General features: G+C 45.0%; 1 protein-coding gene across 1 annotated transcript in view; it reads left to right on the top strand.

Moving 5' to 3' along the window:
* The first annotated feature begins 1956 nt into the window (after positions 1-1956).
* The window catches only part of LOC120927960 (beta-1,3-galactosyltransferase 5-like), a 44293-nt gene continuing 26585 nt past the window's right edge, over positions 1957-19664 (top strand). Inside the window, exon 1 of the mRNA XM_040338987.1 lies at positions 1957-2430. Within this exon, the coding sequence (XP_040194921.1) occupies positions 2353-2430 (78 nt within the window). The 5' untranslated portion in view covers positions 1957-2352. The remainder of the gene's footprint in view (positions 2431-19664) is intronic.

Genomic DNA, 19664 nt, shown 5'->3' with positions numbered 1-19664 from the left:
GTTATTCCATTCTGTCATGAACTTGTCTGAATAGATTGTTGAGGGGAACTTTTTGATTCTTAACCCTCTGGGGACTATAGAGTCTGCTATATATCAATCGAGACCTGCGTCTTCTGCGTCCCACCACAATTTGGTTTATTTTATCAGTGCAGTCTTTAACTGTCCAAACAGGGAAAAACAGACTGAGTCCCCTGGTATAGGTGTTCTGGTTACTATAGACCTGAGAAATCTTGGTCTGACGATCCATATTTATGTGCCACAAATATTGTTGGTTCATGATTCAGTGGTCCCAGTTTTTCATCACTTACCAAAATTGCATAAAAATACAGCGGCCATCCAGGGACGTCCCATTGTTGCTGGGATTGGTTCACTTTTTGAGAAGCTGGGCCACTGGATGGACCAATATTTACAACCGCTCGTCTTAAAGCAACACTAAAGGCAAACTTTTTTTTTTTTTTTAAATAACAAACGTGTTATACTTACCTCCACTGTGCAGCTTGTTTTGCACAGAGTGTCCCGTAACCCTGTCTTCTGGGGTCCCTCGGCGGCTGTCTCGGCTCCTCCTCGCAAAAGCTTTCCACCTTCATGCGAGCGAGCTCGCATGGTGGAAAGCTTTTGCGAGCGCGCTCCCGTGATACAGCGGCGGGCATAGCCGCCGACTGTATCACTCGGCGCCGCGTCATCCGCTGTGATTGACAGCAGCGCCAGACAATGGCTGCGCTGCTATCAATCCGTTCAACCTAGCCAATCAACGGCTAGGCTGGGAACCGAAGAGGATCACGTGGACGCGCGCGGGACTTTCGAGGGGTCAGGTAAGTAAAACAGGGTTTCGGGTGTGGGGGGGAATGGAACCATCGGATGTTTTTTCACCTTAATGCATAGGATGCATTAAGGTGAAAAAACATTTACCTTTACAACCCCTTTAACCACTTAAGGACCGCCTCCTGCACATATACGTCGGCAGAATGGCATGGCTGGGCACAAGCACGTATATATACGTCCTGTACTTGTACCCAGCCGTGGGTCGCGGGCGCGCGCCCGCGACCCGGTCTGAAGCTCCGGGACCGGGACCGCGGGTCCCACGGACCCGATCGTCGCTCGAGTGCGGCGATTGGTCCCCGGAGCTGAAGAACGGGGAGAGCCGTGTGTAAATACGGCTTCCCCGTGCTTCACTGTGGCGGCGTATCGATCGCGTCATTCCCTTTATAGGGGAGACACGATCGATGACGTCACACCTACAGCCACACCCCCCTACAGTTGTAAACACTCAAACAGTGAACCCTAACTCCTACAGCGCCCCCTGTGGTTAACTCCCAAACTGCAACTGTCATTTTCACAATAAAGAATGCAATTTAAATGCATTTTTTGCTGCGAAAATGACAATGGTCCCAAAAATGTGTCAAAATTGTCCGAAGTGTCCGCCATAATGTCACAGTCACGAAATAAATCGCTGATCGCCGCCATTAGTAGTAAAAAAAAAAAAAATGCAATAAAACTATCCCCTATTTTATAAACGCTATAAATTTTGCGCAAACCAACCGATAAACAATTATTGCGATTTTTTTTGCCAAAAATAGGTAGAAGAATACGTATCGGCCTAAACTGAGGAAAAAAAAAATTATATATGTTTTTGGGGGATATTTATTATAGCAAAAAGTAAAAAATATTGCATTTTTTTCAAAATTGTCGCTCTATTTTTGTTTATAGCGCAAAAAATAAAAAACGCTGAGGTGATCAAATACCACCAAAAGAAAGCTCTATTTGTGGGGAAAAAAGGACGCCAATTTTGTTTGGGAGCCACGTCGCACGACCGCGCAATTGTCTGTTAAAACGACGCAGTCCCGAACTGTAAAAACACCTTGGGTCTTTAGCCAGCATATTGGTCAGGGGCTTAAGTGGTTAAGGTTACCGGGGTACATTAAAGACCCTACAGCTGTTTTAGCTAGCACTGAAAGTATGAAATGGATGTTAAAGCAATATATTCCTGCATTCCCCACGAATTAGCTCTTGATGCCCTCAGGTTTCGTTTCCAATGCTATAGTTCCAAGTTATAAAAAAATCGTCATAAACTCACAATCGGAGATCAGTACATACAGGTGTGGAATGTTTATACAAGCCTTCAGATAAACTCACGCCCATAGAACTGAAGGTTGTCTTTTTCTCTGCTTGTGAGTTAATGCTGATTTCTTAATAAAAGTAATTTGGGACGTACTTCACTTTGTGGATTCTCATCGCTCTACGTGTGACAATCATTGTGTGTGAGAGCGAGAGGCATCCTTCACTGGAGACCCAATCAGAGCTTCCTAGAAGTTATTGTGTTATGCCAATAATACAACTGGTGATTGAATACTGATGGCATTCATCCATTTGGGATCTGGGTTTTGTCCCTCGAGTTCTGTCAGACTTACATTTTTGAGGTTTGCATCTCTGGTAAGCAGCTTTTTTTTATTAATGGTGGCTGGTGCAGAAGAGAGGCTTTTATTCACAAAGATGTAATGGGGTTGATTTACTAAAACAGGAGAGTGCAGAATCTGGTGCAGCTGTGTACGGTAACCAATCAGCTTCTAACATCAGATTGTTCAATCAAGCTTTGACATTAAAGCGGGATTCCACGCGCAATTTTTTTTTTTTTAAAGTCAGCAGCTACTAACCGTGTAGCTGCTGACTTTTAATAAGGATACTTACCTGTCCTACTTGCCCGTGCTGATGGCCCCCCCCCCAGATGCCGATCCCATGATTGATGCAGGTCCCGCGCCGCCATTCACACTAGGGGAAACAGGCAGTAAAGCCTTACGGCTTCACTGCCCATTTCCTACTGCGCATGCGCGAGTCACGCGCCGACTTGTGAATGGGCGGCTGCTCTCTGAGAACACACACAGGGCCAGATTCACAAATGAGATACGACGGCGTTTCTCCTGATACACCATCGTATCTCTGTTTCTATCTATGCGACTGATTCATAGAATCAGTTACGCATAGATAGCCAGAAGATCCGACAGGTGTAATTGTTTTACACTGTCTGATCTTAGGATGCAGTACCGCGGCCGCCGCTGGGGGGAGTTTGCGTCGTAAACCAGCTCGGGTATGCAAATTAGGAGTTACGGCGGATCCACAACGGTTTTTCGTGTTCGCTACGTCGCCGCTAGTCTAGTTTCCTGTCTCAAAGTTACACTTTTTTTTTGGTGCCTTAACTTTATTTAGCAAGTGTATTGCTGTCTAAAGTATGGCCGTCGTTCCTGCATCGAAATTTAAAAATCAACGTAGTTTGCGTAAGCCGTCCGGGAATACGGAAGTACGATACGCGCGTCACCGTTCAAAAAATGACGTCACGGCGCGCAAAGCATGGCGGGAGTTAGGAAAAGGAGCATGCGCAGTAGGTCCGGCGCGGGAGCGCGCCTAATTTAAATGGCACACGCCCATTTGAATTGGCCCGCCTTGCGCCGGAGGCCGCGGGCGTAGGTTTTCATCGCTAGTGCTTGGTGAATCAGGCACTTGCGATGAAAAATTGCGGCGGTGTAACGTATCTAGGATACGTTACGCCGCCACGATTCTACGTGAATCTGGCCCACAGTTCCCAGAAAGCAGCGCGCCCCATTCACTAGGAGAAGATGAAGAAGAAGATAGACCGCGGCTACGGAAGAGGCAGATTACGAACTTCCGCATAGCAACAGGTATTTCGGGTGAGAATAAAAAAAAAATTCACATTTTTTTTTTCATGATCTTTGATTGATTTGATGATTTTTGGGCAAATGTTTTTTTCCTGGGTGGAACTCCACTTTAAAACCTGGAAGCTGATTGGTTTCTATGCAGAGCTGCACCAGATTTTGCACTCTCCAGTTTTGATAAATCAACCCCAATACAGTATAGTCACTTCTTGGTGGACCCTCACTTCTTTGGGACTTTTTATTTAGAATTTTTAATATTTTATTGCTACATCAATAATGATCTTATATAATTGTAATTGTTCCCCTGACCCCTGTCATTTGTTCTCGGGGGGCATAAGGTAATTGGGAAAGGGTTGTAGTTATCGGGGGAGTAAAGATGACCACTCCACCAGTCATGTAGCACAATTGCAACAAAGAGGTTGATTTACTAAAGGCAAATACACTGTGCACTGTGCAAAGTGCAGTTGCTCCAGAGCTTAATAAATGAGCAGAAGCTCTGCCAACTTCCAAAATCCAATCACGTGCAATTTTATTATCACTGCCGTGACTCCCACATCGTCACTCGCAGACTACGTCACATGCTCAGATGGGCTCTGCATGACCGACACACCTCTGTAGTTTGCCGCTGATATGCTCGTTTGAGCTGTGTAATTAGCAGGAGAAGGCAGCCACCTGATACAAGCTACTACCCTGGATTACCACCAGCCAGGAAGCCTGCTCCTCTGAGCCAACGGATAGCAGGAGACCTCATCCCCAGAGCGGGGCTACTTTACTTTGCTGGTATATCCAGCTGCTTTTGAACACACAGTAGTCTGCTATGATTGGCTCCCTATTAACACGATCCTTTCCATATACAAGCTTGGTAAGCGGACCGCTGGTCCATATGCCAATATAATATGCTGGTGTTACATGGTTAGCTGCCATTGCTTTGTGAACCTGTTGCATTACCCAGCTGCTTGCTATTTGGGACTTGCTTTGCATATGCATATGTACAATGCTGGTGTTACATGGTTAGCTGCCATTGTTTTGTGAACCTGTTGCACTAACCAGCTGCTTGCTACTTGCTTTGCATGTCTTGCTGCTACCCTGCTCTGTGCCCTCCATAACCAGATTCAAGTGTGACCGTCCTACTTTAATTGATTGCTTTGCATCAACGGCCTTTATCCCAGGATTCATACTGTCCAACTGTGCTGTTTCAGTAGTGTCTGCTGATAATTATCTACATGAGCCCTAGTGTATAGCCACCTCAGAAACTACTCTAGTTTATTCCCCATAGGGATCTGACCAGTCCACCTGGCTGATCTACTAGTTGGCAGTGTGATCAACTGGATTTTTGTTTTCCAGCTGGTCACCCTGCTCGAGTATTGCATGCATGCACCTTGTGACATAGTCATATTTTGAATATAGGCAACGTTGTCTTATTAATTTTAACTATATTTGGTGTTGTTGATGGGTTCTGAGTGCCTGTTTTATATGTAATTGCATTATATTTGTCTACCAATACATTTCTAGACATGTGCAGACTGGAATATTTAGTTTAATTTTTTCGTTTTCGTTCTGAAAATAAGTTTATTTAGTTACTCCCGAAAATCGTTTTGATTTATTTCGTTTTTCGTTGGGGAATAGCTTTCGTCCGAAAATCCAATAATACTTGGTTTCTGTCGAATGGTCAAAAGAATATTCGCCGGAACGTCGAATCTTTGTTGGTGTATGTCTAATGGTCAAAAAAAAAATTTGACGGAACGTCGAATCTTTACGTCGAATCGTACATTTCCGTTCGAATATTCCGCCTACAAGAATTCTAATGTTGTATGACTAGTAATAATGTCGAATCTATTCTCTATAATGTCGAATCTTTTCTCTATAATGTCGAATCTTTTCTCGCTGATGTCGAATCTATTTTCTCATAAATCGAAATCTATTCTCTGTAATGTCGAATCTATTATTTCTATAGTATCGAATCTTTTCTCTATAATGTCGAATCTTTTCTCTATGATGTCGAATCTTTTCCCTATCTTTTTATGTCGGATCTTTCGGTTTTCGTTTCTTGCACTTTCGTTATCGTTTGTTAAAACGATAACGAAAAAAACCAGATTTTCGGACGAAAATGCATTCTAACGAAAACGAATGCACATGTCTATAAATGTCCATGTTTTTCATGCGGCGTAGTCCACCCATGGCTTCTTTGTCTCCCCGGTGGGCTTGTTTTTACACTTGCAGAGTACAACGGCATCTTACAAAGTGCATAGTCTAATTGCCTTAAGTAAATGAACCACTTACACTGTTTTGTTGGAATGATATATATTTTATGTAAATATAAATATCGCCACCAGTGTTAATTTAATTGACTAAAACATATTAGTCGAATAAAATACGACTAAAACGAAAACAATTGAGATAACTAAAATATGACTAAAACTAAAATGACATTTTAGTCAAAAGACTAAAATGGGACTTGAACTAAAATGAAATTTTCGTCAAAGGACTAATGCCGCGTACACACGATCATTTTTCGGGTTGTAAAAAACAAAGTTTTTTAAAAATGTCATTTAAAAGCATTGTGTGTGGGCTTCAGAGCAATTTTCGGGTTCTGAAAAACGTAAAAAAAAAAAAAAAAATCGAACATGCTCTATTTTTTCACGACGTTTTAAACAATGTCGTTTTTCGGGTTGGAAAAAATGATCGTGTGTGGGCTTTAACGACGTGAAAATCCCGCGCATGCTCAGGAGCAAGTTATGAGACGGGATCGCTCGTTCTGGTAAAACTACCGTTCGTAATGGAGTAAGCACATTCATCACGCTGTAACAGACAGAAAATCGCAAATCGTCTTTTACTAACACGAAATCAGCTAAAGCAGCCCCAAGGGTGGCGTCATCCGAATGGAACTTCCCCTCTATAGTGCCGTTGTACGTGTTGTACATCACCGCGCTTTGCTAGAGCATTTTCCACTATCGGTTGTAGGCAACGTCGTTTTAATGATGAAGTTGAAAAAAAAATTGTTTTTTCGAGAGGCTGAAAAACTTAGTTTTTTACAACCCGAAAAATTATCGTGTGTACGCGGCATTAGACTAAAACTAGATTGAAATATGACTTCAAAATTAACACTGGTCTGTAGTGCAATCCCATTAATAATAACATATTTGATTTTTAAATCCAGCAGTATATAATGAGTTTGGAAATTGTAGATAAAAATTGATGAATGCATTACAATTTAATTACACTAATTAGATTTTAGATGACTAAAATTAGTTTTAGTCGACTAAAATGTACTGGAGATTTAGTCGACTAAATACGACTAAAACTAAAACAATTGCAGAAGACTAAAATGGGACTAAAACTAAAATGCCATGTTAGTCCTAAGACTAAAACTACATTGAAATTTGCTGCCAAAATTAACACTGATCCCAGTGCTCCAGGAGGAGAACTGGGATCAGCATGAGGTGCCTCTAAGCTCCCTTTCAGTCTACGATCAGGAAGATGGAAGAATTTGGCTATGTGTCCTTCCCCATTACAATTGTAGCATATGATTGGTCCCCGGTTGCCATGATGCCATGATTTCTGAAATTGCCTTTGTCTCTTCCTCTTCGGCCCCGTACACACGACCAAACATGTATGCTGAAACTGGTCAGCGGACCAGTTTCAGCATACATGTTTGGTCGTGTGTAGGCGCGAGCGGGCCTTTTCCCAGCAAACAAATATTCCTGGACGTGTTTTAAAACCGTCCGCTGGAATCCTGCCCGCTCGGACATGTACGGTCGTCAGTACAGACCTACCGTACATGTCCGAGCGCCCGCCGTCCCTCGCATGCGTCGAATGAGTTTGACGCATGAGTGGAAGCATTTAAATGGCAGCCCCGCCCACGTCGCCGTGTCATAGCCGCGTCATCGTCACGGCGACGACGCGGCCACGCCCCGCCTATTGTTTACACGCAGACTTCTGTACGATGGTTAGTACAGCCATCGTACAGAAGCCCTCGGGCAGACATGTACGGTGAAAACGGTCCGACGGACCGGTTTCATCGTACATGTTTGCTCGTTAGTACCCGGCCTTACTCTCTGCTTCCCCATGTACCATAACCTTGGGTTTGCTGTCTTGTTGGTTAATCCTGTTTTCTATGAATAACAGGATAGACAGGAGGTCTCCAATAGACATATTGCCTGCCTCAGGCCTTGATGTGAACAACTTTTCTTTCAACTGGGGTATTAAACCATCAAGAAACCTTTGTTTCACCAGTTGTGTAGATGTACTTGCAGTTTCTCCCGCCTTCCTCTATTTTAAGGCTTGCTTCCTCAGTCATATCGCTTAACCGCCTCCAATAAGCACCCGCTGCTTCCTCTTTCCCTTGCTTAGCATTCATAAATTCAGCATGTCTGGTTTGTCCATATATTTGGGGCAATTTTTTCTTCAACTTTTCACAAACCTCCCGTCCACTAGCCATCTTATTTAGATGTTTGACATCTACATCACATTATTTAAGTATGTAGCGCTACCCCCTCAGGAGCCGCTGATTGGTTTGGGATCGGCGTATTAAGTTACCTCTATGTGATGTCTAGGGGTGAAGGTAGTGAGTAGAGCAGTAATTGAATGTCCAGTCTGCAGGTGAAGTTTTCTGAATGCTTTATTTCTTTGGTCCAACACGACCAACACATCAACTTAAGGTAGACAGAAAAGGTTGATGAAATAAAGGAACCTTGCAGTATCAGGCTTTGGATAGAGAAAAGCAGTCCTGCTATTCTATAGTTGTATCAATGCGTCGCTACTCCAGCTGAGTGGGTGAAGTGCCTCCGGACAGACCCCTGCCACAGGCCTAGCAGCCGGAGTGCCACCTAAGTTTGCTTGGGAGGAACAAGTCTCTGCCACAGACTTGGCTCTAATTGAATGTTGAGGCCTCTGCCACAGGCCTAGTGCACGATTTAAGTTGAACAGCAGAGCGAATCCTCCCAGGAAATTACGTTAGGGTCACCGGTTGACAGTGCAAGTGTACCTTTCAATGTTCCGGTCACCAGATCCCCGATGGTTCATTCAAGCCCTTTTGGATAACCTGCCTCCGGGTTCTTCTCAAGCCGACCCCCCACCGAACGGCATACAGCCTGGGATCTCCTCAGTGAAAGTGGGGACCCAGCAAGTCACTGGGGCCCCTTGGCAGCATCAGTCGCTCCAGGCCAGGAGGGCCCAGAGTCTGGAACTCTGCGTAGCGCGCAACCCCAGGCCAGGTGGGCCATAGTGGTGGGGCCTGCGATGTGCACACACCCTAAAGGTGGGTGCCGCACCTGGAACCAGGAACCCGCGAAGAACCCAGAACAATGGCCTCCGCCACAGAAATACCCCTCCCCAGCATGCACAGCGAGGCCCAACTCCTCTTATTGGCCGCTGGGAAGAAGTGACTCCGGCTGGATACCTCTGGCGCCATCTGCCGTCCAGAGATGAGACCATATCTCTGGATGCACAGACTGACCCACAAGACAATCCAGGATTTGGCGACAGCCAAATTTACCAAAATCAAGAATGAGAGCAACATAACTCTCTCATTCTCCCACTAAATTTACATAGCGTCCTTTCTGAAGGTAAAGGGGAGCTACAAGTATATAGCCAGACATGTTGCTTCCCATTGCTTTAACCACTTAAGCCCCGGACCATATTGCTGGTCAAAGCCCAGGTCACTTTTTGCGATTCGGCCCTGCTTTGCTTTAACTGACAATTGTGCGGTCGTGCGACGTGGCTCCCAAACAAAATTGGCATCCTTTTTTTTCCACAAATGGAGCTTTCTTTTGGTGGTATTTGATCATCTCTGCGGTTTTTAGTGTTTGCGCTATAAACAAAAATAGAGTGACAATTTTGAAAGAAAAATAATATTTTTTACTTTTTACCATAATAAATATCCCCCAAAAATATATAAAAAAAACATATTTTTTCCTCAGTTTAGGCCGATACGTATTCTACATATTTTTTCGTAAAAAAAAAATCGCAATAAGGTTTATTGATTGGTTTGCGCAAAAGTTATAGCATTTACTAAATAGGGGGTAGTTTTATGGCCTTTTTATTAATATTTTTTTTTTTACTAGTAATGGCGGCGATCAGTGATTTTTTTCGGTACTGCGACATTATGGCGGACACTTCGGACACTTTTGACACATTTTTGGGACCATTGGCATTTTTATAGCGATCAGTGCTATAAAAATGCATTGATTACTATAAAAATGCCACTGGCAGGGAAGGGGTTAACACTAGGGGGCGGGGAAGGGGTTAAGTATGTTCCCTGGGTGTCTTCTAACTGTAGGGGGGGTGGACTCACTAGGGGAAATGACTGATCGCTGTTCATATATTGTATGAACAGACTGTCAGGCATTTCTCCCCTGACAGGACCGGGAGCTGTGTGTTTACACACACAGCTCCTGGTTCTCGCTCTGTAACGAGCGATCGCGGTTGCCCGGCCGTGATCGCGACCACCGGGCACGTGCGCGGGAGTCAGGAGCGAGCGGGGGGCGCGCGCCTCCGGCGGTGCGCACGCGCCCCTAGTGGCCGCTTCGAGAGCCGACGTAGAGCTACGGGCTCTCGTGCAGGAGAGCCGACCTGCCGCCGTAGAACTGCGGTGGCTGGTCGGCATGTAGTTAAAGGGGTGGTTCACCCTAAAAACTACTTTTTTTTATTACACTGGCCCCCCACATTACAATACGATTAAGGCTATTATTATTTTTTTGATGCTGTACATACCTTTGTACAGCATATTCACCCGTGGCTTCGGGGTTGCGAGTCCCGCGGGAGTGGGCGTTCCTAACATGTCTGTGATTGACGTTTTGACCAAAAACGAGCTCCCCCCCGTCGCGTAAGCCACGTCACGGTTGGCGAAAGGAGCCGAACGGCGAGTCGGCGCTATACTGCGCATGTGCATCGCCGTTCGGCTCCTTTCGCCAATCGTGACGCGGCTTACGCGACGGGCGGGAGCTCGTTTTTGGTCAAAACGTCAATCACAGACATGTTAGGAACGCCCACTCCCGCGGGACTCGCAACCCCGAAGCCACGGGTGAATATGCTGTACAAAGGTATGTACAGCATCAAAAAAAAAATAATAGCCTTAATCGTATTGTAATGTGGGGGGCCAGTGAATTAAAAAAAAGTAGTTTTTAGGGTGAACCACCCCTTTAATAAGAAGCTGATAAATATCAGTAGCAGAAACCTCATATGCTTCCTGTGCAGCACTAAGTTTGTTTGCAAACCCAATTGGATTCTTTCTAGGGTCTCCCAATCCCTCTAATATGGATCTCATTTCTTGGGAGCTAAAAGGTACATGCCATTTAATTTGAGACTTAGGGCTAGATTCAGATAGCCCGCCGTAACTTTGTGCGGGCGTAGCGCATCGTATTTACGCTACGCCGCCGTAAGTCAGAGAGGCAAGTGCTGTATTCACAAAGCACTTGCCTCCTAAGTTACGGCGGCGTAGCGTAAATGGGCCGGCGTAAGCGGGCCTAATTCAAATTGTGAAGAGGTGGGCGTGTTTTATGTAAATAAACCATGACCCAACGTGATTGACGTTTTTAACGAATGGCGCATGCACCGTCTGTGGACATATCCCAGTGTGCATTGCTCCAAAGTACGCCGCAAGGACTTATTGGTTTCGATGTGAACGTAAATTACGTCCAGCCCCATTCACGGACGACTTACGCAAACAACGTAAAATTTTCAAAATTTGACGCGGGAACGACGTCCATACTTAACATTAGCTAGGCCAGCTATTTGTTCGACTAACTTTACGCCTGAAAACGCCTTACGTAAACGGCGTATCTTTACTGCGACGGGCAAGCGTACGTTCGTGAATAGGCGTATCTTGCTGATTTACGCATTCTAGGCGTAAATCAGCGTTCACGCCCCTAGCGGCCGGCGGAACTAGACAGCTAAGATACGACGGCGCAGGCCGTCGTATCTTAGCTACATTTAAGTGTATCTCAATTTGAGAATACACTTAAATGTACGACGGCTTAGATTCAGAGTTACAACGGCGTATCTACTGATACGCCGGCGTAACACTACCTGAATCTGGCTATAACTGTCAACAGCATCACCTTCAAAAATAAATTGAGTTCTGACAGGAAAAAGTGCAACAGATTGTTTTGGGACAGGGGCAGAAGGGGTGGCGGCGTCTCCCTTCCTACTCTCTTCATCATGCTGCTACAATTTGGAAATTATGGTTTGCTCCGGAAGATCAGAGTCAATCTCTCTTTCTCTGGCCAAAGCTATAAGTTTAGAGAGATATAGTTTTGCATATGTGCCTTTTGAATTATGCCAATCATCTGTTTCTAGGATATGAGCCAAATCCTTCTTTGTAGGTTGATATGGGGCTGTTAACCTCCCTGGCGGTATGATTCTGTCTGGAATTACGTACCAAAAGCGGTACCATTATTTGCAAGGAAATTTGGCGTTTTATATTGTAGGCCTGTAATTCTTAGGAATAACTCACTTAAATCTGACCAAACAAGAATCTAATAGGCATCCCGGGTATGACATTTTTTAAAAAACAAAATTATAAATTATAATATAATAAATAATTATAAATAATTATAACAAATAATAATATAATTATAATAAAAATTATTCAATAATGTAATCAAATCAAAATCACTGAAATTTTCTCAGTTGCAGAATTGTTGCTGTCATTATTTTTTATTTTTTTATGACGAATTTTCCCACAAATCGCTATCGCACAATTCTGCAAGTGATTATAATTCATTATCGCTGTTTTTTAGCTGATCTAAAACTATTTTTGACATAAAGGGACACTTTTGGTTGCTATGGACAATCTCCAGTTTGCAGGCAGAAAGAAAGGTTTTTATTATATAAAAGTACATGCAGGGCACTGGACAGACCACTAGGGACAAGGGGGTGTGTTTTTTTTTACATACAGTACTGTAATCTATAAGATTACAGTATACTGTATGTAATGTGTTTGTTTACCTTTTTGAATTTGGCGCCGATCTCCGCTCCCGTGCGTCGTAACGTCGCAGGGAACGGAGATCGGCGGCACAGGAGGACGCTGTGTGAATCGAGCGAGGTCCCGCTCGCTCACACAGCGCGGTGACATCGCTGGATCCAGGACAAGGTAAGCCAGCGCACGCTGCAGGCTCTGCATAGCTAGCCCGAGCGTGACTCGGGGTTACCGATCGTAACATGAAAAACCCACCCCAAGTCACGCTCGGGAATACCGCCAGGGGGGTTAAACCTCTGCTCTCCACTATATTGCCCAGCTCATCTAATTCTTGTGCTTTTGTGGATGGACCCCTTAAAGCCAAACTAGCAGCCACATAAAGTGGGGGGTCCTCCTCTACAGAGTCTTCTGACCAAACGTAATAAATTTGGGCAGTACCTTTATTAAACATCTCCATCAAGCCAGTTTGATTTACTACTTTTGCTTCTGTCTCCCATGTGCAAGCTATTCTCCACATTCCTTCACTGCACATCTGTGGGCCATAATCGTGCAGAAAAGTTTGCCATACTTGTAAATCAAAATTCCCTTCAGATTTTAAAGGCTTAGCTTTTCCTTTTGTCCATTCTACCCATTTATCTAGGGGCTCAGTATAGGCGGAACCGTACCTTTGGTTCATATATTCTCTAGCGCTCATATTGCGCTGGGCATTATCTGAAGGCCTCTCACCCTTCATTCCCTTATTTCAATTAATGCCCATAATGACTGGCCAGTCTTCTCTACTTGTGCCTATACCCTCTTGCCTCTAAAACAAATAGTACAGCAAAATCTGCAGATTTACAAGAATAGTCTCCACTTATCTACGTGGATAGAAGGGGTTTATGACAATAGACAAAACCCTCATTAAGAGTCTCTTCACTTCTCTGGGTTTCATCTGACCCTACCATGCACCTCTGACCCAGGTCGCCCACAAGGAGTCAACGCAGGGAACTGCAGAGGATTCTCCCTATCCACACACAGTCCAGCCCGTGAAGAGGGACACAAACACATTCACACACACACACACACGTTACCCAACCAGAAAGGTCCAAGAGTGGTCTGGATTCCTTGAGAACCGACAGATGGCTGTACGTACCTTGTAATCTCTCTTATCAATCAGGCTTCTGGGACTTCTCCCCGCAGGAGTAGGCGTTTCTCTGCCAAGGAGGATTGTCATCTGGGAGGTCGCCCTGATGATTGACGTACGTTCCCCCGGCGGATAAGGCCCCGCCCCCGTATTGCATAGGCGCGCAGGAGTCACAGCGTTTCCGAAAAAAGTCGATCATGCAGAGCTGTGAGTCGGCTCTATACGGCGCCTGCGTAAATGCGGACCATCGAGAACGCGGTGACGTACAAGACGTACGACGAGCCAAGATCAATGAAGTTCAATTGGCAGTTTGGCGGCTCTTCTGCTTGATTATGCGTCTTTTTTGCGCGTCGGAATTGCATACAGACGAGCGGATTTTCTGATAGGAACTTTTTCCATCGTAAAAATAGAGAACCTGCTCTCAATCTTTTGTTGGCGGAAATTTCGACAGCAAAAGTCCGATGGAGCATACACACGGTCGGAATTTCCGACCAAAAGCTCACATCGGATTTTTCTTGTCGGAAATTGCCGATTGTGTGTACGTGGCATTGCAGTCAACCAAAACAGCACTTTTCCAAGAACTAGCTCCATCTAGAATAGTCTAGAAATGGACAGAATCCCAGGGGCCCTAACCTCACGTAAAGAAGAGGGCACGCCTAGAGATATTATACTGAAGATGCACTATTTTTGCACTAAAGAACAATTAATGGAAGCAACAAAAAATAAAGAATCCCAGATTTCGTTCATGCTATATAAAAACGCAAAGAGCTGAAACTGCACCTGCAAGTTCTCAAATACCATTGTATATCATATCGATGGGGGTTCCTCTTCTTCCTGCGCTTCTCTTATAAGGGAACTTACTATATCTGCAAATCGACAAATGAACTTCTTATCATCATTAGAGAACTCCACCCAGATAGATGGGCCTAAACATGGAAGAAATTCTTCATCTGCACAACCACCTCAAAAATCAGCAAATACTCGGATGGGTCAGGTCCCACTTACCCTGCACAAAAGAGGTAGTTTGACTTCTCCTCCACCCAGAGGTGTATTTAGGTTTTGTGCTGCCCTAGGCCTGACTAAACTCATGCGCCCTCTAATTTAAATATAAATGGAACATCTCTGTTGTGATTTACACAAGTTGCCAACACCCCTGGTAAACAGGAAAATGTCCTGTTTTACTTTTATTTCCGTGTCACCTGGTGGCTTCTCTTTGCTTTCTTTTGATGCTGCGGCGTGTTGCACGTCGTGGCTCCGCCCTCGGGGCGGTGCTGCGGGGTTTCGATTGTGTGGTCGACGTCTCCCCGCCCATTAACGCCCCCCTCTTCATGACGCAATCGCGTCTGTTTACCACCACCCCCTTCATTACATCTGGCCTATCATGTCGCGCCTGATCTTTCTGATCACGCCCGCCATACAAATGCCCGCCTTCCCACTTCCCTATAAAAACGTCCTGCCGTCCAAACAATGTCAGACATTGCTGGACGGCAGTGGTACTAGCGGCATGTTCCTGGGCCATACTGAGCGCCTACTCTATGTAAGCAACCTTTTATTCTGGACCTCTTCATTTTTACGTTCATCATTTTTTTCATTGGTTTCTTTCTTTCCTTATTTAATGCCTGCTTCTATTGCCATCCATTGTATTCACAGGTTGGAGCTTTGTTAGCTCTCTACTGACACCTTTGGCCAAATAAAATATTGACACACTCCTGCAAACCTCAGGTATGCAGTTATTTATATATATTTTTTGATACATTTTTTTATCAATGGTCAAGTATTTAATTACATTTATACTTATCCTGTCCCTTCTTTATGGACAGGTTTTTTACATTATTACATGTTACCTTGGACTATAAGGGCCTGAGATCTTGCTATATGCGATTCTGCACCGCCGGCTTCCTTCCTCTTTATTCCACCTAGAGGAGTCTTCTGCGTCCTGACAGTGTTGTCCTTTTTCTGGGGTGTGCAGGGTTGATTAAGCGCTGTGAGTGGTATGTGTTTTATCTGCACCTTTTGATGTATTTATTGCCATTTTTCTATTTTGTAACACTTGCAATATATATGTTTTCTTTTTTGTTTTTTAGAAAAGTGGTTCTTATACCTGTTGACTACATACACTTCGGCCCCTGATGAAGGGTAATCCGAAACGCGTAGGGCCGTGTATGTCTTCATGGACCTTGCTTTTCAATGACACCCATGTATGTATTGTTTTTAAACAATTATATGTGATATATGTGTACAATTTTCTTCTTTGTATATTAAAATGCCTAATTTTTTGATTACTGTGACTACTATATACTTTCGTTGCCTTAAACTACTTGCCCCCCGGACCATATTGCTGGTCAAAGACCAGAGCACTTTTTGCGATACGGGACTGCGACGCTTTAACTGACAATTGCGCGGTCGTGCGACGTGGCTCCCAAACAAAATTGGCGTCCTTTTTTTCCCACAAATAGAGCTTTCTTTTGGTGGTATTTGATCACCTCTGCGGTTTTTATTTTTTGCGCCATAAACAAAAATAGAGCGACAATTTTGAAAAAAAATAATATTTTTTACATTTTGCTGTAATAAATATCCCCCAAAAATATATAAAAAAAAAAAATTTTTCCTTAGTTTAGGCCGATACGTATTCTTCTACATATTTTTCGTAAAAAAAATCGCAATAAGCGTTTATTGATTGGTTTGCGCAAAAGTTATAGCGTTTACAAAATAGGGGGTATTTTTATGGCATTTTTATTAATATATTTTTTTTACTAGTAATGGCGGCGATCAGCGATTTTTTTTCGTTACTGCGACATTATGGCGGACACTTCGGACACTTTTGACAAATTTTTGGGACCATTGGCATTTTTATAGCGATCAGTGCTATAAAAATGCATTAGATTACTATAAAAATGCCACTGGCAGGGAAGGGGTTAACACTAGGGGGCGGGGAAGGGGTTAAGTATGCCTGGGTGTGTTCTTACTGTGGGGGGGGGGTGGCCTCACTAGGGGAAACACTGATTTTCTGTTCATACAGTGTATGAACAGAAAATCAGCATTTCCCCTGCTGACAGGACCGAGAGCTGTGTGTTTACACACACAGCTCCCGGTCCCCGCTCTGTAACGAGCGATCGCGTGTGCCCGGCGGCGATCGCGCCCGCCGGGCACACGCACGGGAGTCGGGGGCGAGCGGGGGGCGCGCGCGCGCGCCTCCGGCGGCGCGCACGCGCCCCCTAGTGGCGGCTATACGATAGGACATATAGCTACGGGCTTTCGCCCAGGAGAGCCGACCTGCCGCCGTATAATGACGGTGGCTGGTCGGCTAGTGGTTAAAGCCCCATTTAGGGGGTCTCTCCACATTTTCTAATTTAAATATGACTCGCCCCTGCCTGTTTAAGACACGCCCTATCATCTGTAAACCACACCCGGTCCACTTTAGGCTCCACCTTTTCCTATTAGAGCTCCGCCTCTTCCTCTCTGCACATTAGCACACTCACGCACCATTGACACCATACTTACATCAATCAATCCAGTTGCAGTTGGCTCCTGTCTAAATTGTTGCCCTTACCATGTGTATGTATGAATGCGAGTTAGGGACTTTAGATTGTAAGCTCCTTGAGGGCAGGGACTGATGTGACCTCTGTACCCTCCCCGCACCTTTGTACCCTCCTCATACCTCTGTACCCCCCCGTACCTCTGTACCCTCCCCATACCTTTGTACCCTCCCCGTACCTCTGTACCCTCCTCATACCTCTGTACCCTCCTCATACCTCTGTACCCTCCTCATACCTCTGTACCCTCCCCGTATCTCTGTACCCTCCTCATACCTCTCTACCCTCCCCATACCTCTGTACCCTCCTCATACCTCTGTACCCTCCCCGCACCTCTGTACCCTCCTCATTCCTCTGTACCCTCCCCGTACCTCTGTACCCTCCCCACACCTCTGTACCCTCCTCATACATCTGTACCCTCCCCACACCTCTGTACCCTCCCCATACCTCTGTACCCTCCCCGCACCTCTGTACCCTCCCCGCACCTCTGTACCCTCCCTGCACCTCTGTTTATGACTGTACCCTCCCCATACCGCTGTACCCCCCTCGTACCTCTGTTTATCTCTGTACCCCCCCACACACCTCTGTTTATGTCTGTACCCCTTCCTCTCGCACCTCTGTTTATCTCTGTACCCCCCCGCACCTCTGTTCCCCTCTGATCCCCCCCCCCCCCCCCCCCCCACACACACACATCTGTGTTCCCCCTCTGGAGCCCTCCCCCAATATCTGTTCTCTCTGTACCCCCCCACATATCTGTACCCCCCCACCTCTGTAACTTCCTCCCCCACACCTCTGTTCCTCTATGTACATATTGTAAATTACAATATAAACCAGCAGAAAAAGTTTTTTTATTTTTATTCAGGTTGGTTACTGGGTGCACTGAGTGTGCTGCCTGTTTTTCCCCTACCTGTGCAAACGCCGTGGTGGGATGATCACCAGCCTGAGGAGAGCATCGCTGCTGCCTGTCCTCACAAAAGATCCCAACGGTCCAGGAGGAAGAGGGCGGGAAAAAATCGCTCCAAGTCCAAACCTATATACAGCCTGGCTTCCATCTCATCCGCCCCAGCCATATATCTTGCAGACACTTCAGAGCTGGCCGGGCACTTTGCAGGGGGCGGCACAGGCACCAAAACCGCCCCCGCACGAAAAAAAAAGACCCCCGATCCGTCCTTTTATTTAATCGGCTCCCGCGGCCGCCTTCCGGCTCCCTCATAAATTTAGCCCCCGGGGCGGCGGCCTGTAGCGTGGCACTTGCGCTAGCAACATACATGGGGCGTACTTGCAGGGAGGGAGCGACTGACACCCGCATTAAACGGCCGGTGATTGGCCAGACCGGGTGCATGTCATGCCCCCCGCAAAGTGTCGGCCTAGGCCAAGATACATCCCTGCCTCCACCTGAAGAAGAAGAAGATATTACAGCCTGATGCTTTCTAATACTTTCTAATACTTATGTTTCAATCTCCTTAAGATGTTTGACATAATTCTTGCATTGCATATAGTAACATATCTGATGTCCTGTTGATATTGAGTGGAGTTTATAGACTTAAATCATTTCTATGGCAGATTTTTTTTATATATTTCTTTTTTTTTATATTACATTTTTTTAAATATTTTTTATATATATATATATATATACGGTATATATATATATATAACTAGGTGATACTCCTGCGCTGTGTAGGATAAATGGGAAAAGGAGGGAGGTGATGGGGGGCCAGGGAATGGGTGTGGGCACTGCAGCAAACAAAGAAAAAATCTGTCCAATACAGACAGTGAATAGTGATTAAAAAGTGTATATGTCTGCGCTGTGAATTAAACTAGTGTTATAAGTGAGCAAAAGGAAGGGGAGGGGGGGAGGGGTGAAGTAGTGTGAACTTGGGAAGTGAAAAACTATGCAGACAGAAAATGGAAGGGACCTATGTGACAATCTATAAGTACAGTCCTAACTGGACCGTATTAAAAATCCATGGTGAAAATGCTTCGGTGAAAAAACCATATAAGTGATGAAGATAAAAATATATGAAATATATATGATATGCAAAAAGTCCCGGATTAGTCCAAGTAAATACAAAACAGTTCCAGGTGAAATTAATGGAGTAAGTGGATGGTTGAAAGTGAAAACAAAATCCAAATGCACGTGGGTGGAAAATGTGCAGTTTGATCAAATCCACAACAGCATGCAGCCCACATCATAAGTGATCTTGTCAGCTTACCTCCCAGCTGTCACTTAAAGCCAAAGATAATTACCAATACTCCAAATTCCTGTTAGATGGCTGTCACTCTGTGTACTCATCGGTGATTGGTCATACATAAGGGAGAAAAAATATGAGGTGTAACCTGGTTCTTCTATCACATATGAGGAAAAGGGGTGTAGCCAAGGTGGGTAAGTATACACTTACACTACTTACACAACGTGTAAGAAAAGG

The sequence above is a fragment of the Rana temporaria genome, chromosome 2 (genome assembly GCF_905171775.1).
Source record: "Rana temporaria chromosome 2, aRanTem1.1, whole genome shotgun sequence".
Classification (NCBI taxonomy): Eukaryota; Metazoa; Chordata; class Amphibia; order Anura; family Ranidae; genus Rana; species Rana temporaria.
Note: the sequence above shows the minus strand (reverse complement) of the source record. Positions and strands in the feature narration are given on the sequence as shown.